Source organism: Thermobia domestica, chromosome 4 (assembly GCF_964235325.1).
Source record: "Thermobia domestica chromosome 4, izTheDome1.hap1.1, whole genome shotgun sequence".
Classification (NCBI taxonomy): domain Eukaryota; kingdom Metazoa; phylum Arthropoda; class Insecta; order Zygentoma; family Lepismatidae; genus Thermobia; species Thermobia domestica.
This window is the reverse complement of record NC_137457.1, coordinates 277,555,087-277,579,516: the sequence shown is the minus strand read 5'-3', so window position 1 is coordinate 277,579,516 and position 24,430 is coordinate 277,555,087. Positions and strand designations below refer to the sequence as shown.

At 36.2% G+C, this 24,430-nt stretch overlaps 2 protein-coding genes across 8 annotated transcripts in view; one reads left to right on the top strand and one right to left on the bottom strand.

The window, feature by feature from the left end:
- Window positions 1-6,765, bottom strand: part of Pino (protein pinocchio) — a 489,779-nt gene extending 483,014 nt beyond the window's left edge. The window contains exons 1-2 of one of the 2 annotated variants that reach the window (XM_081755950.1): window positions 6,475-6,765; window positions 1,494-1,645 (exon numbers count right to left, since the gene is read on the bottom strand). In XM_081755950.1, coding sequence (XP_081612076.1) covers window positions 1,494-1,623 — 130 coding nt within the window. In that variant the 5' untranslated portion in view covers window positions 1,624-1,645; window positions 6,475-6,765. The remainder of the gene's footprint in view (window positions 1-1,493; window positions 1,646-6,474) is intronic. The other variant, XM_081755948.1, reaches the window with a different exon arrangement.
- Window positions 6,766-17,849: 11,084 nt separating this feature from the next.
- LOC145684078 (uncharacterized) overlaps window positions 17,850-24,430 on the top strand; it is a 155,501-nt gene continuing 148,920 nt past the window's right edge. The window contains exon 1 of one of the 6 annotated variants that reach the window (XM_081755946.1): window positions 17,850-18,130. The gene's annotated coding sequence lies outside the window, so the exon portion shown is untranslated. Of the gene's footprint in view, window positions 18,131-18,237; window positions 18,488-24,430 lie in introns of those variants that run through there. The other 5 variants (XM_081755944.1, XM_081755942.1, XM_081755947.1 and 2 more) reach the window with 5 other exon arrangements.

Sequence of the window (24,430 nt, the reverse complement as noted above, 5' to 3'; positions counted from 1 at the left end):
GATTTCTCGCACTATAGGACATGTGCCAATCATTTTTTTTTTAAAAAAATGAAATCAAATCTTTCAGTTTTACGTCCCACAGTTATACCCGGTAGACTAAAGGAGACGGTGATGATGAGAACGAAGGAAATGCTGGAATGAAGAAAGTAAGAGGAAACCGAAGAATCGCGAGAAAACCCACGCACACGGTATATTATATATATATATATATATAAAGAATGCTCAAAAGAAAAGGTACAAAACGTCGTACAAACCAAACCGGTTGAAATAGGAATGTGCCGTTTTGAGACAGGGGCGTCATTTAGGGAGGGCAGGAGGGGGCAATTGCCCCCCCCCCTAAGGGTTTGAGAAATGCATATACTTTAGTCGATGCCTACTTATATACTAGTACAAAACGTGAAACTCTTATGTCGGTGGTGCCTTTGCCCCCCCCCCAAGCAAAGTCTGAAATGACGCCCCTGTTTTGAGATAACGTAATGCGACATCTAGGGAAAAGAATGTAGTATCCGGATGTGTGCTTTCTCTTATTTTACACGAGATACAAAAAATAATTATTACAATTTCTTGCTATTCCTTTCCAAGTTTTGCTCATGATGTACCTATCATCATGCGCGCCGACTACGTGGGTGCTACGTAGCTCCGGCACCCACAAGATTTTAAGTTTGGACTCGGGTTTGAACCCGTTTCTCTTGCGTTTAAGTCAGCCGTGTTACTGACTGAGCTAGGCCAGTCCCAACTTATCCTTATAGTACCGGTATATTTTACTTAGATCTTAACTAAAAAATAAATAAATCAAACATCGAGCCTTCCCTGAAAACATATAGGTTAACACGTCCTGCCCTTGATATGCACCCACATAAATTTTGGAACGTTGGCGCCGTTGTCTATCATAATTTGTGTTCTGGGCTGCCCCCCTCCAATTTTTACCTTCTAGATCCGCCACTGATTTAAACGAAAACAGAAAAATACTTCCTCAGAAATCAATTGACTTATAAAAACGGAAATGGCGCAAGTAATCTACACAGTTAGTAAAATTCATTTAAGTATTGAGTTTGCATTAAAATGTCATATTATACATTATTACTGGGTTATAAATAATTCAGAAATAAGTAGGAAATAACAGTGGGGAGCTGGCATTTTCGATCGGTTGGTTTGATAGAAGTTAAGCTTTTTCTTCAGCATCGAAGTTATATGGGACATGGTCCTACAGTTTAAGGTGGAATCCGAACCACCATATTGCATTGTAATGGCACCGGGAATCGAACCTCAAACTCCGTACCTCAAAGATGCTAATCCACTAGACAAACGGGAGGGCTTGTCGTTTTTTAGATTCAAGTTTCCTTAGAATATACAAGTCATTGTGACACGCAACTTGAAGCCTAATCAATGTATTTTAAAATGTTCCTTGGCGATTTTTGCCTCACTCTATATACTGGATAAAGTACAGTTACATCCATAATTCTTTGGAAGAGACGATAACTATTGTTACTTACCTCTCGCAGACACAGGATATGGTGGTCGATTTCCATTCGTATCTGCACTGTTGCAGTTAATAAAATCCGGATCATCATCATCAAACGAGATATCCTCTTCATATTCTGTTAACGTAATTAGCCCAGCCATCGAGAAAATATTATCACAAGACCTGAAAATATACAACATAATTGACCGGGTAAGCATATGGTGTAGATATAGAGAAAACAAACCTAATACTAAATAGTGTCATAGACTGGATAATCTTATTTTTTTAAGATAACGTGCTTACTGGTTAATACAGCCTAATTTGTCTGTTTTAATCATTAACTTTTCTTTAACATGACACGCAAACCGATAACAGCGCCTCTCTGGCGATAACGTGCAGACAAATGTCCATGGGGCTGCGAGGGCTCAGTGGTAGAGCATTCACCTATGGTGTGCGGATCCTTAGTTCGACCCCAGCTCCCGCCAATTGCGCCTTGTGGTGGACAAACACAGTGTGTACGGGTTTTCTCGGTGTTCTCCCGTTTCCTTCCACTTTCGTCATGTCACCATTATTATCCATCTCATCATTGCCGTCTCCCTTACCCCTCGGTGCATAATCGTGGGACATTAAACTTAAAAAAAAAAAATAAGTAGGCGACCACTCAGATTATCTACGTAAACTGCGCTGGGAACATATGTTTCTCTCATTTACACGTATTGTGTCTGACATATTGCTGCATGGGTTGTAACAAATCGAAGAAGCATGGGTTGTATTCGCCAATCCTTACAGCTTTCTTCCAAATTGTTTCTAGATAACCAGTCACTGGTTGCGCTGTTGCCGGTAGTTGAATGTTGGCTCTTTTGTCAAATGTTCCCGTCCAAATTTTTTATTTGGAAATAATAATTACAAATCACTTTATCATATTACAATTGCAGTTATGACTTATTAAAATTCTAAGTTTGTCGCCAGAACTGACGTCTATATTGTTGAGGATCCTGTGGCAACAGCGCAGAATAGTTCTTGACAATACGAACACGGTAATTTGTATTTCTCGTGTGGTATACAGTCAGACTCCTTGATCATAGACGTTATGCACGGTCTTACTGAAATTTAATGGCAATGTTTTATTTCTAAGCAAAACGTTGTTAACAAAAATTTTAGGAGTGATAAAAAATGAATCAAAACACTGCGATCTTGGTTAAGAATTTTAGGAATGGTTAAAAAAAAAAAACACACACACACATTAAAGGATTGCAATCTTAGCCATTTGGATCAGGGGCCACAACATTTTTGAACGGCCCCTAAATAGAGTTTTCGTTTTTTTTTTTTTTTTTTTTTTCGGAATAAGCACATTATACTGAGTTAAGTGATTGTTTGGGTTTGGCTACACTATATATAGTTTTAAAGATATAAGGTGTATAAGAAAATTTTTGACTGAAATATATTGGTTCTTTTGATTCAAAAATAAAAGTCATATTTCCTATTTCCCAATGACTACTGGTGCACAGCTCGCTGCAACCTGTTGTAGTGGTGCTTCGGATGTGGATTTCTTCTTTCATCTTTCAGTAAAATAAATGTAATAAAAGTGAAAAACCGAAATAAACTTACAATCTCTACGATTTAGGTGGGATTTAACCAGTCAGTATGTGCAATAAATTAGATCCACATTTGATAGTTTCACATTGTCTCAAGATGAGTGAGACTACATGACTTCAATACAGTTTAAACGCGAAGTCTTATTCAACAGGAAGTGATAATGTTTCTTTAGAGGACGAAAAATTATTGGTTTCAAAGAGTGACAAACTGGTGTGTATTTTTTCTTCTGCTATTTTGCCATGTTGCACATTAACATCAATACTACATTCAGGGGCGGATCCAGAGGGCGATCGCCCCCCGAGAAGAGGAAAGTTTCTTATTTTATATGTAAATAAACCCATCCCGAAGTTTGGTGCTTTTAAAAGTAACTTTAAGTAGCAATATTACAACCCACCGTCCCCCAGAAGTCCATCCTGGATCCGCCCCTGACTACATTTTAAAATAATTGTCATAGTGCCCTGTTACAGCTACTTTATTGTGTATAATTTCAAAGTAAACTAATAATCATGCATGAACATATATTTTTAAAAAGTTATGTATGTTTGAAAAACAAAACTATTTTATAAGAAATTTTCTGTACGATCCTCTGGAGGATAAAACGATCCACTTTTATCTTGCTCAGGTTTTCGGTTTTATAAAAGTGTGGCAACACTGCAACAGCACCTTCCATGCACTAGATATTCTGTCCAACTGTCAGACGTAAGCTTTTTATGATCACACGGGTCTTCAATACGCCTTTTCATCTCTTTAGAATTTTAGTAAGATACCTATATAAAATAAATAAATACAAAAAATACAAATTTTCCAAGTTACTCAGAAAGCGTTTGCATTCTGTTTTCATTTTGTCCTAGGTTTTTTCCTAGGTGCACTGCACATCTAGGTTTTTTCCAGAAACCTAGATGTGCAGTGCATGGCAATTTCTGCAACATGCAAATCTTGAAAACAACTGAAAGAATCACTCCAAAAGTAATGCTCCAAAATATTCTATATCCATTTTTCGTACGACATGTTTGGTATTTTTCAATGCAATAAACAAAAACATCGTTTACGCTTCCATTGTCCTTTCGTTCAAACCGCTTCCACGTGTGACGCTCTAGTATCAGTCATTTAAAAAATACTGCTGCTGCATTTGATATCCATTCACTACTACTATGTATGATTCAATTCCTGATTTGTGAAATTGAGACAGTGGTAAAACGTTCACTGCAAAGACCGAAAATATTGTATGGAGATGACGTAAATCGCAGTACCGCTGGCCAATGGGATCGTTTGGTGAAAATGGGCATTGTCACGCAGCGGCAGACCAAAGATTGCATAAACAGCTCACAATATGAAGCCTGTGAACTATATAGTTATGACTGATAGGCACGTATCTGTAGAAGAAATGTCGCTCTGCCTGAGTATTGGCGGAGCAAGTGTCAAAATACTAAATCAGTTACGGTTGAGAAAGTCTGTGCAACATCTATGGGTGCCAAGAAACCTAACTGCTTAATACAAGAAAGTTGGAAAAAGTATGCACCCAACTCTTGGGACAATACGAGCAAAGTGGATAGGAAATTCTTTCAACAATAGTGGACGCTGTAACACACTACTTATAAGCCTGATCTGGTGCCATCGGATTACTATCTCTTTGGAAAACTCAAAAACACTTCGTGAGACAACGTTTGCAGATATGACTCTTGTGACGGTTGCTAAACAGCTGAGATGCGTCACTCCAGAATTTTACGTGACATGTTCTACATTTCAAGATGGTGTAAGGCTGCACAAAAGGATAGAGATCATATTGAAAAATGAATCTGTATCACTGAAGCACATGAACCATGGCTGTAAAGATAGCTGACAGAGAATGGAGCATGACTTTTAGAATTATTCTGGGATTATTTCATTTAGTAACATTTTGCTGATTTTTCTAATGGTGAATGATGGGATTTTGCTCTGAATGTTGCTCTGTTGAAAGTTATAAGGAACGCATATTCGTCAAAGGTAATTCGAAACTAACGAAACTAAAAGCAAATAATATTCAATGCACATCTTTTGTCTAACATCTTTTCATTGCCCCTTACAATGTTTTCCGCATATACACTACCATCTATGAAGTTACTTTATATTTCAAAAATATAAATTTTTAAAGTATTTCTCAATCAAGCTTGAAGTATGAGTATAAAATACCGAGTAAATACTATTACTTGTAAACCAAAGGTACTAGAAAGACAAGCAAAAAGCCTCTCAGAAGCAGGAGCGCCCATAGATTTCATGACCCAAGGCTATTTTCTGTGGGCTCCTAAAATATTGTTTAATTCACCTTCAGCACTGTTGTCAACTAGGATTTTTAAAAAATAGCGAAGTAATATATATACTCTTTCCAACCTTAGAAAAAAGTAGATGTAAACAAACCCACCTGACTACCAAGGGGTCGATGACCAGTGATTGGTTGTTGGACTCACTGCACTAGTATCCTACCGCAATATAATCCCTACTAAAATAATAATTTCAAATAAATATATATCTGAATTTATCCTGCATTTTGTGATAATAAACGCAATATATATATTATTTAACAACAGATGTAGCTTTATTTCAACCTCACGCGTATTTGGACATATAGTATTTACTGCGCATGCGTATGCGTTCGCGCGTCTACCCCACTCATTTAAAATTATAGCAGAATGCAGAGTTTCGTGGCGACGATATGTGACAATAATCCATTTTCGTCTCGTGTTATAAAACAGAAAAGAGGACACAGGAACAGTGGTAAGCTCGTTTATATAAGGATTTAAGAAAATACATATTTCCAATATAGTATCAGTGCGTTACCAACCAACTATAGCCTTAACATTGTGGAAATTATGCGACGACAGTAAGCTAGCAGACGATCTTGCTGTTCACGTCTCTGGCTGCTGAAGCACGTGTGAGCCGAGGAGTAATACATTTCGCTTTGTTTATGTCTACTTTGTTCTAAGGCTGGAAAGAGTTTAGTATATATACATAAGTCCATGGCATTATTTATATCGAGTTGTAAATAATGCCGCGGACTCCCTAAATTCTCTAGGGGTCAGCGGACCACCAATTGGGAAAAACTGAATTCTACCATTATGATACTGAAAACTGCAAAAGCTTGTGGGATTAAACAAAACTCAGTTTACAAAATGAGTTATTTTCATTTTGCCACAATCAACTCAAAACTACTCTGCCACATTTTTAGGGGGGAAGAAGGTATGGAGATTGTAAATTTGGGGGATTATCGAGGGGGAGTGGACACGCTGTTTTGAATATATCTCAGTGTCTCTATCTCAATATCATCTCTTTTTCTGACATTTCTTGCCGTGAAACATCAGTAAGAACGAAGACAGTAAACTCGATGAAAGGAGGAAAAAAGTTTTCCTTGCAGAGAGTGACAGTTATCACGGCTTTCTTACCTGTAAACTAAACGACGGTTGCTCAAATATCACTAAAATAGGAAGTGTTCTTAACAAAAAAACAAAACTAATTTCGTAGCAAAAACAATGTAGTGTTCATAACCGCACACACGCACTGTTTAAAAACACAGCACTCTAAGCTGAGCACACAACACGTGGTTTGATTCACTTACAACAACACAAACACTTGCTGCATTCAACAAAGCAAACACGATCCACCACGAGCAAAGAGCGGACTACTACACCACTGGCTTGTCCTTCCCGCCTCCGATCCGTCCGGTGCTTTGGCGGGTTGTGCCTCCGAGGTCAATATCCATTACAACTACGCTGCCATTCTCTGTGAGAGAGGTAGTATACGCAGTGTTGCTATCTAAAGAGGGAAAAAATCAGATTTGTACTTTTCCACTTTCAAAATGTATACGTTAAAATTAGGTTGACCTTAAAAATAACAAAAAAAAAAAAAAAAAAGAAAAAAAAGAAAAGAAAAGTTTCACAAATAGAAGTGACATAGTGTCAGTCACCACTTGAAAGAATTTGATTTCTCATAACGTGAAAATTGAAGTTTGAATTTTTTGCATTTCCCCTCACTCTCCACTCACCATTCGCAAACTTTTAGTAAGGAGAATAAACATTTGATATTAGAAAGCATTTAACTCGTCAAGTAGAAGTTCATTTAATTTAATTGTAGCGTTGTATTCAACGGATAAATGTTTTGTATCCTGAGCATAATACTAACCCGCTAATCTCAACAGTGATGCCTGTAGTCTATCATGCAAGGATGATGTCCATAATTAAATACAAATAAATGTGGAACTGATTTTTGATAGTCTACATATAAGCTGGCTTGGGACAGCAACTCAGAAATTTTTGAGGGGTCCGTGCTTTCGGGGCGATAGAATACTGCAAGTTACTTCGATTATGTTGTGTTTAGGGATGCGCACGAGACGAGTCGAGACAGGATTTTCCTGACAAAATTCGAGTCGAGACACGGCTCTTCCAATAGAAAAATATGTATTTTTCGAGTCGAGACCACTTTTACAGCACATTTTCGAGACGAGACAGCCACTAATCTTGTCTCGTGCGCATCCCTAGTAGTATTGAACGGGTATTAGTCTACATCCGAAAAGACGATGAGTAATTGTAAAATACTTCCACTTAGATTTTCAGAAAATAAATAATAGAACTAGATTTTTTATAAGAGAAATGAAAAATGGAATGAAATCTTTAAGCTTTACGTCACATTGCCGGCTATTCTAAAGGAGACGGTGATGATGAGAAAAGAATGAAATAGTGGAATGAAAAAAAAGTGGGAGGAAACGGGATAACCCCGATTCCACCCACACAAACTGGGTTTGTCCAGCACAGGCTCACTTGACGCTAGCTGGGATCGAACGAAGAACCCCATGCACTAGAGGTGAACGCTCTACCACTAAGCCACCGCAGCCCCAATATATGAGAAGGAGTACAGATGAAGTGTAAGATCAAATTTTCATGCTACATCAATCATTTAACTGTTAAAACAAATATAGTTTTATTGAGAAAGTGTACAAATATATGCTGGATTAGGAAGTTTTGTGGGGGGTTCAAACCTGCTGAACCCCGCGGGTGCCCCCTGCATTGGGATCAACTGGATAGATCACGTTTATCAACCAACCCGATTCCTAAGCTTTTTACCTTCTACATTCCGGCCATATGATGGTCCATCAGGAAGTTCTTGAGATTTCGTGTCTCCCGAAAGGACATACGAACAAACAGAGTAAATACTAGAGATGGGCAAAACCGGCTTTTATAAAAACCGGAGACCGATTTCTAGAAAAACCGAAATCCGAAAGAAACGACATTTCGGATTTCTCCAAAACCGGTTCGGTTTTTCACCGAAACCTGTTTCAGTTTTCTCCAAAATCCGGTTCGGGTTTTCACCGAAACCGGTTTCGGTTTTCTCGAAAACAGGTTTGTTTTTTCACTGAAATCGGTTTCGGTTTTCTCTAAAACTGCTTTCGTTTTTCTTCAAAACCGGTTCAATTTTCACCGAATCTGGTTTCGGTGAAAACCTTTGGAAAACACATAAAACTATTTCTGTGGAAATGGAATCGGTTTCGGGAGAACAACGAAACACTAAATTTGGTCAGAAATAGAATCAATTTTGGAAAAAGACGGAACCGGTTTTGAAGAAAACCGAAATCGGATCTGGTGAAAAACCAAACCGTTTTTGGGGAAAGCCGATAACCGGTTTCGGTGAAAAGGCTTTTTAATTTTCTAAAACCGGTTTCGGTTTTCCTAAAAACCGAAAAACCGGTATTTGTGCCCACCACGGTAGTGGTTTACACAGATATACCAGGTATACAAAGGCTACTTTTATTTTATTTTTTTATTTTTTGTGAACCAAATTTCTTGAAAAAGAAGGGAGGGAAAAGTATGAATGATTCTTAAATACCTTTTAAAACCATACAAAAAAAAAAAAAAAAAAAAAAGTGAAGAAAAGTTATCTTCACCGCAAATAATGCCTCAACATTGGGTACCAGTACCACTGTTGCTAATCTTCATTTATTCCACTTTTTTTTATATATATTAACGTAATACAAAATTACTCCACACAAGATTTATTTTTACTATACTAACACTGCAGAATTGTTCGTTACATGAGAAGTTTGTCGTAGCAGGAGATCTAAATAGACATGTAGGACGAATCAAGATCAGGATATGAAAGAATACACGGAGGATATGGATTGGAAGACACAAATCAGCAATGTGAGAATGTACTACAATTGGTGGAAGCATACAATCTTGCTATTCTGGATACTGTTATCTTGCTACAATCTTGCTGCAGAATAAAAACATTGTATCCGTTCATTTTCGAGAGGTACTCAAGGGCGCCAATTTTTCTGTAAATTTGGGGGGGGGGAGAATTCAGATGCAGGAGGCATATATGAGGACTTTAAGACAAATTGCACTCAAATTATGCCAAATATGGTATATTCATAAATAAAATGCGGGGCCCACATGATTTTTTGGGGGGACACGGGCCCCCTCGGCCCCCCAGGATCAGCACCCTTGGAGGTACTCCTGTTTTCTCTCACATTCTCGTTCCACCAATTATTCCATCATCATTCACTTGCTCCAATCATCTATCTCCCTTATCCTAAAGATCATAATCATGAGACGTTACACTGTAAGGTTTCTATAAGGAGAAAGAATACCATATCACATATAAGAGTGATACCTCAAGGTCTCACATCGACTTCATCTTAAGGGGGAGACACAACATACGTGATGCAAAGAACTGGAAAATAATACCAGGTGAGAGTCTAACGAAGCAACACCGAAACGTAGTACCCGGTATCAGCATTAAGCAAAAAAGTAGGAAGACGACAAAATATTCCTGTTCGAACGAAGGGGTGGAAACTAGATGGGACAAGTGCTGAAAAGATGCGCAAAGAATTGATCGCATCGCAAGTACTGCAAATGAAGACAGAAGAGATGCACATGGAAGAGGAGTGGCCCACCCAAAGTACCAATAGCTCTCAGGGAAACAGCAAGAAAAGTTGTAGGAGATGCAAAAAGAAGAGGCCTCATTGATAAAGAAACGTGGTGGTGGAATAGAGAAGTTCAAGCAGCTGTAAAGGAGAAAAAGAACGATATGTAAAAAATCGCATGTCCTGAAGGATTACAAAGAAAAGAGAAAGAACGTCAAGATGGCAGTTCTTTAGTGTAGCAAGAGGCCAAGGTCATGATGAGTTGTGCAACTAACTGGAAGCAAAACAAAGGGGAAAAGATGATTTAGATACTTTCGAAGGTAAGAGAGAGGCAAAGAAAGATATTTCACATATGCGCTACATCAAAGATGAAAATAACGAGGATCTGACAAATGAAGAGAGGATAAACAAGAGGTAAAAGAGTGTTTCTAAAAACTTCTCTATGGAGAAAATCCGGGAGAACTTACGCACGAATCAAGCACTAGTTCGGTCTGTGACCATAGTAGAAGTAGAAAATGACGTGAAAAAGATGAAAGGACCTCTATATCAAAGATCTTATAAAATAGAGGATCTGCCCTTACAACAAAATCTTGAAGCCATACGTCACAATTTCGCCACTCCTACTCTGCCCACTACGCCCAATAGGATCGCAATGTTTTGAGCCAACAAGCATGGCGGAAACGAAAGTAGCCAATCAGACGATGGCAGAAACAAGAGTACCCAATCAGACATGCCGATGCTCGGTTGTTTTTTGGCTTCATCGATTTAATAGGATGAAGATACATATGGGCAGATCCTCTATTTATAACATCCTTGCGCTATATGTTTTTTTTTTTTTTAATCGACCTAGGGAAACCGTGTGATGGAGTGCCACAGGTCCGGACCCCCCTCAAAAAAAAACTTCGTAACTCAACATAAATTTGTACACATTCTCAATAAAACTACATTCAATAAAACTACGGAGAAATGATTGATAGCATGAAAAATTAGTCTGTACTCTTTTCCTTATAAAAACAATTTAGTTCTATATTTTTTTCTGCAAATATAGATGGAAGTATTTTACAATTACTTGTCGTCTTTTCGGGTGCAGAATAATATCCGTTCAATACTACATAGCACTGGCGTCTCTGGCATGTAAAATTTAGGGGGACATCGAAGAAAGTGATTAAAATAGTGCTACCTAGCCCAACCTATTTATTATCTTCGATTCCATTTGTTACCTTTCTGCTTACCTTCACGGATCCCCTAAGATATATCAAGAACTCTGATATAATCGTTCCACAGCCTGAATAATATATTCCAAATAATAATAATAATTATTATTTATTTATTTGTTATTCTGTCGTTACTAAATAAATTAAATTAGAATGAAATATTTAATATTTTGTACTTCAAAATATTGGGGGGACGCGACCCCCTCGTCCCCCCGCCAGAGACGCCTATGTTACATAGACACAGTGGCTTGTAGTATTGGAACCTCCTCCCCAAGCTTGAACCTCTTCCAACAAAAATTTCTGGCTGCATGCCTGGTGGGTACTGATGAAGAAGTGCGTTCCGAACGCATATATTCAGTTGTCGAAGTGAGACGGTATGCGGTGGTATGCCATACCGCTTCTGGTTTTTCAGTAATGAGGACATACCATCTCTGGTTTTTCAGCGATCAAGACAATATTTAAATAGCCGGTAAGTGAGTCAAAATCATAATAAAACATACCGTCCCTGTTTTTTTTTCACTTCGAAAACTAAATTCATCTGTATAATTCAAGTTATGTATGATGAATATAATACAGGAGTGACAAGAGTTCAGTTAAAGTGGGACTTCATCAGGGATCTGTTCTTAGCCCATACCTCTTTTGCAGTTGTGAGCTTATAAAGGACATCCAATAGTTAGCACCTTGAAATATGCCATTCGCGGACGACATCGTACTAGTAAATGAGATCAAGACAATACTGCAAGAGAAATTAAATACCTGGAGAGGAGCATTGGGGAGTAAAAGACTTAGAATTAGTCATAGTAAAACAGAATATTTATATTGTACTTTCAGGAAAAATGTAATGAAGTACAATAATACGACTGGACGAGGAAGATGTGATAATGACGAGGAAATTCAAGAACTTGGGATCAATAATGCAGGAATAGAAGATAATGTAAACAGCAGAATTAGCAGCAATTAGACAAAATGGAGAGAAGAGGCAATACGTCTTAAAGGAAAAGTTTACAAAAATGTAGGGAAACCTACCTTATTATGTGAAGCGGAATGAGTTGGACGACGAGGAAGAGAGAGGAACAAAAGTTACATGTTACGAGTGGATATGTGGAGTGACTCGGGAGGACAGAATTAGAAATGAATGATCCGAGAAACAGTAAATATCTCAATTGCGAATAGTGTTGCTTACGAGACGAGAAATAGGATTATCTTATCTCGTCTCCTAAAAGATTGGTCTCTATTCTGAAAGAATTCTTTATCATCTCGTATCTTAAAAGTTTCCTCTTGATTCTTGAAGAATTCTTTATCGTCTCGTGTCCTAGAGGTTTCATCTTGATTCTTGAAGAATTCTTTATCGTCTTGTCTCCTAAAAGATCCATCTTGATTCTTAAAGAACTCTTTATCATATTGTCTCCTAAAAGTTTCCTCTCGATCCTTAAAGAATTCTTTATTGTCTCGTCTCCTAAAAGTTTCGTCTTAATTCTTGAAGAATTCTTTATCATCTCGTATCTTAAAAGTTTCCTCTTGATTCTTGAAGAATTCTTTATCGTCTAGTTTAAAAGTTTCATCTTGATCCTTAAAGAATTCTTTATTGTCTCGTCTCCTAAAAGTTTCGTCTTCATTCTTGAAGAATTCTTTAACATCTCGTATCTTAAAAGTTTCCTCTTGATTCTTGAAGAATTCTTTATCATCTAGTTTAAAAGTTTCATCTTGATCCTTAAAGAATTCTTTATTGTCTCGTCTTCTAAAAGTTTCGTCTTCATTCTTGAAGAATTCTTTATCATCTCGTATCTTAAAAGTTTCCTCTTGATTCTTGAAGAATTCTTTATCGTCTAGTTTAAAAGTTTCATCTTGATCCTTAAAGAATTCTTTATTGTCTCGTCTCCTAAAAGTTTCGTCTTCATTCTTGAAGAATTCCTTATCATCTCGTATCTTAAAAGTTTCCTCTTGATTCTTGAAGAATTCTTTATCGTCTAGTTTAAAAGTTTCATCTTGATCCTTAAAGAATTCTTTATTGTCTCATCTCCTAAAAGTTTCGTCTTCATTCTTGAAGAATTCTTTATCATCTCGTATCTTAAAAGTTTCCTCTTGATTCTTGAAGAATTCTTTATCGTCTAGTTTAAATGTTTAATCTTGATCCTTAAAGAACTCTTTATCGTCTAGTTTCCTAAAAGTTTCATCTTGATCCTTAAAGAACTCTTTATCGTCTAGTTTCCTAAAAGTTTCATCTTGATCCTTAAAGAACTTTATCATCTAGTCTCCTAAAAGCTCCATCTTGATTCTTAAATAACTCTTTATCGTCTAGTTTCCTAGAAGTTTCATCTTGATCCTTAAAGAACTCTATCATCTAGCTCCTAAAAGTTTCATCTTGATCCTTAAAGAATTCTTCATTGTCTAGTCTCCTAAAAGTTTCATCTTGATTCCTAAAGAATTCTTTATCGCCTTGTCTCGTCTCGATTCTCAAAAAAATCCTTTACTCGTGTGATCTCAAAAATGTTATCGTCTCATTTTATAAATGTATGTACAAAATTTATGACCTTATTTATTTTCTTAATTTCATAGAAGACAATGTAGCATAATTGACGTCCGGTCGTTTAGAGGGGCTGATTGTGACACTGATCACTACCTGGTAGCAGCGATAATACGGGAGAGATTATCGTTGAATAAAGGTAATACTCAATGTCCGAAAACGGAGAGATTTAATTTAAAGAAATTAGAAGAGAGCCAGGTAATGGGGCGTTTACACTTGGTCGATTTAGTCGCACGACTAAATCGACTCGCTGCATTTGCCACTAAATCGAAGCATCTAGGCCAAATCAGATCGTTTGGGTAATATGATAAAAAAAAAAAAATAAAATAAAGTGCATTTGCATTCCTCTGGTATTTCAATATGCAGTTCTCATTAGTTTCATATCGTACCTCTTTCATTTAAATTGATTTTTAACCAACTCTGCACCCGTTGAAAATGTTTAGTAGACCAATTTTTTGTTGTTCTTGATAGTATGTATACATTGTCTATCAGAACAAAATTTAAAATATTAAAAAAAGAATGTTTTCCGGTATTAGATTCTAATTATATTTATCTCTTTCACTTATCTTCGCGACCACCAGCTTGAGAAACCTTGTTCTATACTATTTCTTCTTCTTGCCAACCTCGTGTTCATGTGAGTTGAGGCTTCAAGCCAGCAACTCAAGGGTCCCGACTTCGAATCTCGGATGGGGTATGGTTGTTCGTATTTTAAAAACTCTATAGCAGTGCTAGAGGACACTCAAGACTGGACGAAGTCCTTTGTTATTTAACAGGTTCAGCAATACATTTGTTTTCTTCTTCTCATTCTTATTATTTTTACTCATCATACTGCTCATATTACTACTACTACTACTACTACTACTACTACTACTACTACTACTACTACTACTACTACTACTACTACTACTACTACTACTACTACTACTACTACTACTATTACAACTACTACTACTACTACTACTACTACTACTACTACTACTACTACTACTACTACTAATAATAATAATAATAATAATAATAATAATAATAGAAAGGTAGAACAACATTCAACATAAGACCTTTATAAAGTTCTCAATAAACTGAATGATTAAATAAACAAATAATAATAATAATAATAAATAACTTCCCTTAGCTTGAGATAATTATAGAGCAAATTAATGTGTGGATTATGCTTATAGCCTATTTGAAGTAAAATAAGCAATTTTATATTTTAGAAAAATACTTCTAAAATATAAAACGTACAGTAAACTTCTAAAATGTACAGTAAAGCATGCTGCATTTTCAGGGAAAATCTGTCGTGAAAGAAGTGTTCGGGAAATTCCCGCAATTGAATGCGCAAAGCATCGGAAGTAAATACTTCAACAATAAAACTAATTATTTTACGCTGGAAGATCTTTAATTTCATTTATTACACTTTGAAATATTTACTTTATAAAATATGATTATAGGGCTGTCTTTGTTATTTTAAATTAATTTTCGGAAAAGAATAGAGTTGGTTTTTAACCGACCCGGCCGGAAATATTGCTGTTATTTTGATTAAAGCCGGTGACCGGTGCAAACTTCTTACCAGCCCATTTATGACCGTTTTTTTCAAACTTGTATCTAGCTCAAACTATAGATTTAAAAAGTAACTTTCATTCTGTAAATCCGAAACTCACCTTTCACCATCTATCAACGATTAACAGATTTTGTTTATCTGCTTACATAATTTTGAAGATATGACAGGGACTGTATCACGGAAAATTTGAAATTTATTTGTAAGGAACTTTATACATTTATTGAGAGTAAAAAAAGTTCTTCTTAAAGCAATTTCCTGTAGTTGAAGTGTAAGTTGAAAGAATAAATTTCATTTTCCAAACCCAAAATTGTCACGTAAAGATTAATTTATTCATTTGTTTCGATAATTTTAAAAAAGTAGTGATAAATAAATAAATAAATAAATAAATAATAATAATGATGATAATAATAATAATAATAATAATAATAATAATAATAATAATAATAATAATAATAATAATAATAATAATAATAATAAAAACAGAGATCAATGCCGATTTCAGTTTCTCATTTATAGTAGGGAGGGCCAATTCTGGAATTAGAAAAATTTCTGAATTCCGGAATTTACTGAAATCCGGAAAGTGAAATTTCCGGAAAATTTTGGCCATCCCTAATTTATAGCATTAAGCTTATTAGTGAATGTACTAAGGATATGCAGAATACAGGTGCTAATGCACTTTTGTTCACCATAATATTTTCCTTCCCATGCTAAGGGGGGGTACGAACAGAGATATATCACACTTAGACCTATATCATAGGGAATTTTGAGGGGGTGCCGGTTTTTCTACTTTCCATAGTTGGCAATACTAGAAAAGAACCGTCTTGCAACAAGTGCTCGCGAAATTCCCGTAATTGAACGCACAAAGCATCGAAAGTGAACTTCAACAATAAAACCATTTATTTTACGTTGAAAAAAAATTATTTCAAATAAGACATTTTGATGAGTTATGTCTTTGTTTCAAATTAATATAGCTATTTGGTATTCATATTTGGGTAACGTCACTGAGGCTCCTGCGATGATCTACATTTTTTCGTTTATCTGCCTAGACTACACAGTGTTCTACTTTCGGTCTTTTACATTTTCAGGGTACAAACTGGAGACACTCAAGTTTTCCGCATAGATTTTGGCGGTATACCAACGTAAAATTACGAAATGGCTTTTTTTTTTTTTTTTTTTTTTTTAATAGCGGATATCCACGCTACAAAGGGCAGCTTTCGATCTTTCAAGTTAAAATTTTCAGTGTAGAAGCTCGAGAGACTAAATTAGCTGTATATATTTTGGCGGCATAAAATTTCAAAATGGCGGCCATTATTCAAAATGGTGTGTATCCATGCTACAGGGTGCAATTTTCGGATTATTTAAGTTCAAATTTTGAGGGTAGAAGCACGAGACATTCTAAATTTGCTGTATAGATTTTTCCGGCTATCCAATAAGAAAATTCAAAATGGCGGCCATTTTTTCAAAACAGCAGTGAATAGAAAAATGTTGCAAGATGTGACAATGACAATCTTGAAATGTAAATCATATTTTAACATTTTTACCCCAAAGACATTGAAATATTAAAAAAAAAATTAAACTCGAAGATACCCAAAAAAACCCACATGGGCCCAGGTGGGTTGGGTTTTTTCAAACCCTGATAGGGGAAGATCATTCTACTTCCTGTTCCAGGACGTTGCGAATCGTACGAGTAAACATATTTCCATCTTTCAATATGTCCTTCCACTTGTGCAAGTTTCAATGGGATACTCGTCGAGGAGTTGAATACCTTTTCATGTTAGACCATCTATTGTACCTGTATTAGCAACACCAACATGTGTTGAAACCTATGCCAAAGAGAGGGCCTAACCCTCTAATGGCTGGGGTTAGTTTGTTTGATATGAAGCCCAGTATGATGAAATAAACAAAAATAGATGATTAAAGAAATTTCCTAAACCTAATCCCTTAACTTAAAAAAAAGCGCTGTTATAGCTTTCGTAGTATTTTAATAGATAGATGGTTAGTTCCATATTATTCGAGCTGTGTTGTTTTACAACAACAACAACAACAACTACTACTACTACTATTGCTACTACTACTAATAATAGTGATTTAAATAATGGGCCTTATTCAGATCTATTTTGACAAACGATTAGCATACGAAAGGCCTGGCTACTGCAGGAAACATATGTAGTCAAACTCTTTAGTATGGCACTAATCGCGCGTCACAAAGACTGCATAAGGTCCAATAATTGTAACTGCGTCTTGTAACTATGAAACCTGGCATTTCTGAAAATTTGTCCATTTGACTTCTTTAATGCTGATTTTGAGTTCATCTATACGATGATATAAGGGCTCATTCCATACCAATTTTCGCAAAATTCTGGGTTCAGCATCATAACGAAATACACAAGAAAAAAAATAAAATAAAAATGAAGATAAAAAATATAACTGGTAGATCTGTTATCACAAACTAAAACGCAAATTTTGCGTTATGTTGTTATTCACCATAACGGAATGAAGCCCTGAATCTAGAATTCTGAAGGTTTCCGCAAATAGTAGCTTTGTTGAAGGTAAACTCATTCTCTTGTAATATCTTTGGATTCGCCATTTTGTTGAGACTTCATGGTGGACAACGTTAATCAATATAATCATATTAAAAGTTAAATAATATTTAATTTCTATTAAAAGGAAATTTAGAGTGTTTGGTTTCCAGTTGCAAGAATAATAATTAGAAAAATTTTCCAGTAAACATTTTTTTAAGGCTTGGATAAGCTTTTATGTTGAGGTTATAGAATTTCATCTGGATTTCAACTTGAGAATTTGGTGTTCGCTTTATGTGTGAAAATTTTTGGATTTTTATTGTGCGTGACCTAGAACAAGTTATTTTTATTTTGCACATAATTTAAAGGTAAGCAAGCCGTTCTATTTATTCAAATACATGTTTTTGTGGAAAATAATTGAAATGTTAATTTAGGAGATAAGAGAAAATTAAATAACTAATACGACGCCATTAAGATGGAACTGGAGCGATGAACATGTGTGGCATTTTAGATTAGTTTTGTAACATTTATTGTAAAATATTTTTCGTACATGTGGCAGAGAATTTAACAGTTTTTTAACTGGAGAGTGAATGCAGTTATTTTTGTGAAGATTAACATAAAACCAAAACTACGATATAAGATACCGGCTTCTGTTATTCTGGTAGCACCTGTGGTAATTTTCATATACCGGCTCTTCTAAAAATTGAAAGAATTAGTGAAGTTAGGTAGGTAAAAATTCATTTGAGAACTTATTCTATGTTCCCATTTTGTGATATATATTTGTTTTAGGTCCTGTATTGCGAGGAAAACGTTAAGTAGTTTTTGAGGTTATATCCATGTACAACAGCGGCTTGTATGTCTTCCAGAATTAACCCTTAATAGGAAACGCTATTTTCTTCGCTTACAGGAAATGTGTGTCTGTGAGACACGGACATGTATCAAGTAATATTTTTTTAAGAAAAACATATGTGTAATGTTAAATAATAGGAAGGTACTGAGAAAAACGATACCTTGAGTGAATCAGTGTTGCCAATGTAATACAAAGAAAAACCATACGTGTCTGACAGACACATATTTCCTGTTAAGGGTTAAGCTTCTTTTGCTATCCATCTTTCAATTATTCGGCATATTTTTGGAAGAAAGTACGAAATTTAAGCAAAATATTCTGACGGCATATGTCGGACAAATGGGGACCAGATAGGCTGTGTTGAGAACAGAACCCAACCAATTCCTGCGGGGCTTCTAATCCGTTCCTACTTCTACTAATACTACTACTAGTGCTACAACAACAACAACTACTACTATTTGGTAATAAATTCTGGCCCCCATCTGTCCGACATATGCCAGAATATTTTGCTTTAATTTCGTGCTTCCTATATTTTATATGTTTATTAGGCTAGGTTAGGTTAGCTTAGCTTAGCTTATGTTACATTGGTAACTAGTGATTACAATTAAGTAACATCAACTCATTTCTCTTATAAACGCGGTGATTTTACCTGATTCTGCCCCCCCCCCTAACCCTTCCAGTTCCAAAATTATCCCAATTATTGTACTATAACGTTAGGCTACCTTTTTTTGAGATTGTTTCATAGAAGGGGATCTAAACGTAATATAACATTCCGCAAAATACCCTATAGTACACAACCCTAACCTAATACATCATAAACTAGTCATTTAGGACAATGTTTAGCAGAAGGGGTCCAGCTATTTTTTCTAAAGAATGTTACAATTTCGGTAGTTTCTGTTCACATTAGGTTGGGCTAGATTTTGTTAGATTATATTAGTGTAGGGGTCCAGCGTAATTTTTGGAAAAATTATAGAATTCGCTTATTACTATTAATATTAGGTTAATTCAGGTTAGGTTATATTAGATTTGGTTACGTTATGTTAGGCCTGAGTACTTGCACCATCCATTTCTCCTGTAAATTTTGTATTTTTACGTGCTTCTAAATCCCTGCAGCTGAACATTGACGGGCATTTATTCCGAAGTTAGTCGTCCGCTTGGTTTTCGACCAAACGCGCCTTGTTTTCTAAAAAGTTACAATTTTTTTAATTTCTGTTAATATTATGTACAGATACACTTTACGAGGAGGGGGCTTTAGTGTATGTATATCATGAGTATTGTGCAAAAGACACTAGCCAACTTGTGATACGTGATCACGAAATCACGAATGCCATGTGAGTCAGTTCATAGTGCAGCAGGGGGTCCGAGCAAAAGCGAGGAGGTACATCCGTAGGAAGCAGGCGCGGCAGTGAAGGTGGGTATACAGGTAAATGGAGCTAGCTCAATATACTGTATATGGCATAAAATTACCTTACCGTACGTGTTGAATTATTCATTTGTACGTTATTAAAGATGTTATACGTATTATGCCAATATGTTTTCACTGTTTGCATATTTGTGCTCCAGACTAACGTAAGTTTCACAATTATGTCTATCTCTTAACTCAGACACATTTTTGTAGTTGCGCGTTATGAGCTGGCACATTGACTTTAGACATTTCGGTTTACTTTGTATACTGGGTTTATTAGCTACCTTATGGGAGAAAATCCATGCACAGCAGGTTCGATGTTCATTAATGTATTTACCATGCGGTAACGTTGAGCAAGTAGTTTCCTCCGCTTGCCGAAAAGTTCCATGTTTTTAACTACCGGTACTTATGAAAGTAAACAACTTTCCCTTTCCTTACGCATCATCAAGCACACATAGGAGTAAATTATCCCTTAAGGGATCTAGGTTTTTTGGGCTATTTTTTTAGACTCTCAGTCAAGCAGCTACTGCATCGTCACTATTTATCCTAGGATCATGGTTCATACCTCATTCTCTTCAGAATGGAGCTGGCTTTCAAATGACAAATTGCATGCTCATACCATATACCAGGAGCGGGAAAAATGATGTCAAAGAGAAAATTTTGGAGGGAAAAATTTTTTCTCGCACTTTGGGCCCCTCTGGAGCGGCCCTGTGTGAACGTAGCCATCTAAAAAAAATCTGATAAATAATACTTGGTATACTGAATGTGTGTGCCAAACTTCAAGTTTCTATCTTGAATACCAAAAGCGGGAGAAATTTTATCAGGAATTCCCACCATGCCCCAAATTACCGTAAAACACCATGATCTCAGGTAAAACATTTCCTGAGACATCCCTAATTACCCTAGGGTCATGTTTCGCCCATAATTCTCTTCAGAATAGAACTGCCTTTCAGGCGGTATGACTCACGTGTCTCCATCATGTATCTAAGGCGGGAAAATGATGAAAAACGGGATTTTTTTGGGTGTAAATATCCTTTTTTCAACTTTTAGCCCCCCTGGACCCCCCTTTTTTAACGCAGAGATCTGAAAATAATCTTGTAAATACTACTCGGTGGGCTGAATGTTTATGCACAATTCTAATTTTCCAGGTGCAAAAGTAAGCCCGCCAAAAAAAAAAAAAAAAAAAAAACAATGTCCCATATTCCCGTATACAGAGGGAAATTTTTAAACATTCCCTGAGGCATCCCTAATCATCCTAGGGTCATGTTTCGCCCATCATTCTCTTCAGAATAGAACTGCCTTTCAGGCGGTACCATTCACTTATCCCCATCATGTACCTAAGGCGGGAAAATCCCGTAAAAGGGATTTTTTGGTAAAAATTTCCCTTTTTCAACGTTTAGCCCCTCTGTACCCCCTGTTTTAACGCAGAAATCTGAAAAAAATCTGGTAAATACTACTCGGTGGACTGAATGTTTGTGCACAATTTCAATCTTCTAGGTGCAAAAATAAGCCCGCAAAAAATAATACCGAAAATGTCCAAAATTCCCCTATACAGAAGTATATTTTGATAAAAATTCCCTGACACTTCCCTAATTACCCTAGTGCCATCTGTCGCACATTATTCTCTTCAGAATAGAACTGCCTTTCAGGCGGTACCATTCACTTGTCTCCATCATGTATCTAAGGAGGGAAAATGAGGAAAAATGGGATTTTTGGGTAAAAATATCCCTTTTTTCAACTTTTTGACCCCCTGGATCCTCCCCCCTCCTGTTTTAACGCAGAAATCTGAAAAAAAATCTGGTAAATACTACTCGGTGGACTTGCATGTTTGTGCAAAATTTCAATCTTCTACGTGCAAAATTAAGCCCGCTGAAAATACTTAACATAAACCCCCCCAAAAAGTATTACACGAAAATATAACTTTTAGACTTATGACGTCATCACCTCCTATGTCTCGACGCAGGAAGGTCTGAAACCATACGTAATGTCTTCTACAATGCCTCTGGACTTGAAAGGAAAAAAAAAAAAAAAATACCCGGACGAAAAAGCTCAAATAGAAGAGAAATAACGCAATGTACCATGAAAAACGCATATGGTACAAATTGTACCAAAAGTTCCCCAAAGGGTTATACGTTTCTTTCTGGTAAATTTTCAAAATTTAGGTAGAAACGGACGACTTAATTTCGGATTTGGCCCTTAAGTTATCCTACATTTAATGCCCTTATGTGGAATCCTTAAGTGATATATTGGCTTTTTTTTTTTTTTTTTTTTGGTAGGTTTAGATGAAAGGGACCATAAGTAGGTGTAAAATAGAAGATTTACAGAAAGAAATGAGTTGATCTAAGTGAAACGGAATTGATTTGTGTCCTATTTAAGAATGGATTACAAGTACGTGTTGTAGAAATGGAGAAATGCGAAGCGCTGTAAAGACTATATATACTTTCCGGATGCACACATCAGACAATATGAATACAATGATGCAAGTAGTTACCCACACAAACCAGAGTTGTGAAAAACCCAGTTTTTTTTTTAAAAAAAAAAAGCCCAGCCCAATGGGTTTTATTGGCAGGACTCATAGCGAGTCACTTTTTTTTTTTAACTAAAAGTTACTTTTTTTTCAAGTTGGTTATTAAAAGTTTTTTTTTTTTTTTCAAATTTGTCACTAAAAGTTACTTTTTTGGGAGGTAAAGTGACTTTTTCATGTGATATATGTGTTGCATTGGCAGTTTTCTAAGAAAACTATAAAAGTAAATGGAAAAAGGCATAACTTGTTACTCATTACTCTTCTGAGAGCTTCTGTACTTGCTGCCACTTGTGAAACAGTCAGCTTTACCCTCATTTCAGCTTTTATTTTTTCTAAAATACAGTGGATGGTTGGTGAATGCTTAAGTTCTCAAGGTGGTGTTGAGAACTCTTCTTTGTCGATTCTTTCTTCTATCATAATGGTCTTTTATAGTTTTCTCCCGTGATAGTTAACCTCCGCTCAACGTTTTGTGTGTGTGTGTGTCAGTCAGTCAGTCAGTCTTGTGTTATGCTTCTTGTATGTTCTTCGTAAGAGTAGGTGATGAATTTGAATATTTCAAGCTTCGAGAACTCTCAATGCTAAGTTAAATATAATGTCTGAGATGAAGAAATTCGGAAATAGGCCAGAACTGGTTCCACTTATTCAAAAGCTTCTTACATCTGTTAAGTCTGCTTATCGTAACTAGAAAGCATACTTAGAAAGCTTAAGAAAGGAGGAAGCTCAAAAGAAGTAAGATTACAGAAAGCAACGGGGAAAGGTGACGGAGAAATTGACAAAGGAAAAAAGGGCCATAAGAGATTTTGGTCACTTTTCAACTATTTACAAGAGACCAGACCACTATGAGCCCTGTATTGGGCAATATTGGGTTTTATTATATTTTGCACGTATATTTAAAGCCATATTCCTACTTAAAATATCATATGAGCATTCACGTTCTATTCTACAAATGAAACTATGAAATTGCTTATCGGGCTGCAGTGATTCATCTCTGGCGCGGGTTCATAGTTCGACCCTAGCTTCCGCCAAGTGCGCTTTGTAGTGGATGAATCAGGGCCGTGCTGGGATACTAATGAGGGCGGTGGACAAGCCTACTAAAAGGGCGCCTATACAAATGGGAATATATATATATATATATATATATAGAGAGAGAGAGAGAGAGAGAGAGAGAGAGACAGACTTTGAAAGAAAGTATGGGTGCCATTTTACATCAAAATCACCGCCAAATTTGTTTTAGTATTAACGTAAATAGCTAACCTCGAATCGAAATCCTCTTTACTACGGAAAAACTTTTAACTTCCTGTAATAACATTTGTGTCAAATAAAAAGAACCTAAATGTATCAACAACTTAATATAGCACGCCCATGGACGCAGGAGGCTCATTGCCGCGTTTACAAAAGCTGTCCATTGATTTCTGTCCTTAGAAAACCTAACCCAGTTTCTATTTTATATTTCAATCTCTACGAGAACCATTTTAATATTGTCCTCCCATCTGCGCCTCGGTCTTCCTAACGGTCATTTTCCTATTTGGATTTCCAGTTACAACTTCGAAAGCTTTTCTAATTTCTTCCATTCTGGCTACGTGAAATGACCATTTGAGCCTCCTAGACTTGATTACCCTAACAATGTTTGGTAAACGGTATAAAATTATGCAGTTCCTCCTTATGATGTTTCTGCCTTTCCCCATTCCCGTTCATTTTGGAGTTCGAATATTGGTTTAAGAATCTTGTTTTCAAATACTTTCAGTCTGCGATTTTCCCTCAGTCAGTTACCATGTTTCGCAACCATACAGCACAGGCATGATTATCGTTTTATATTTTGAGCTACAAATTCCTCAACAAAATTAGCGACAACAAACGATATTTAACTGAATAATAGCACGAAATCCCTACTT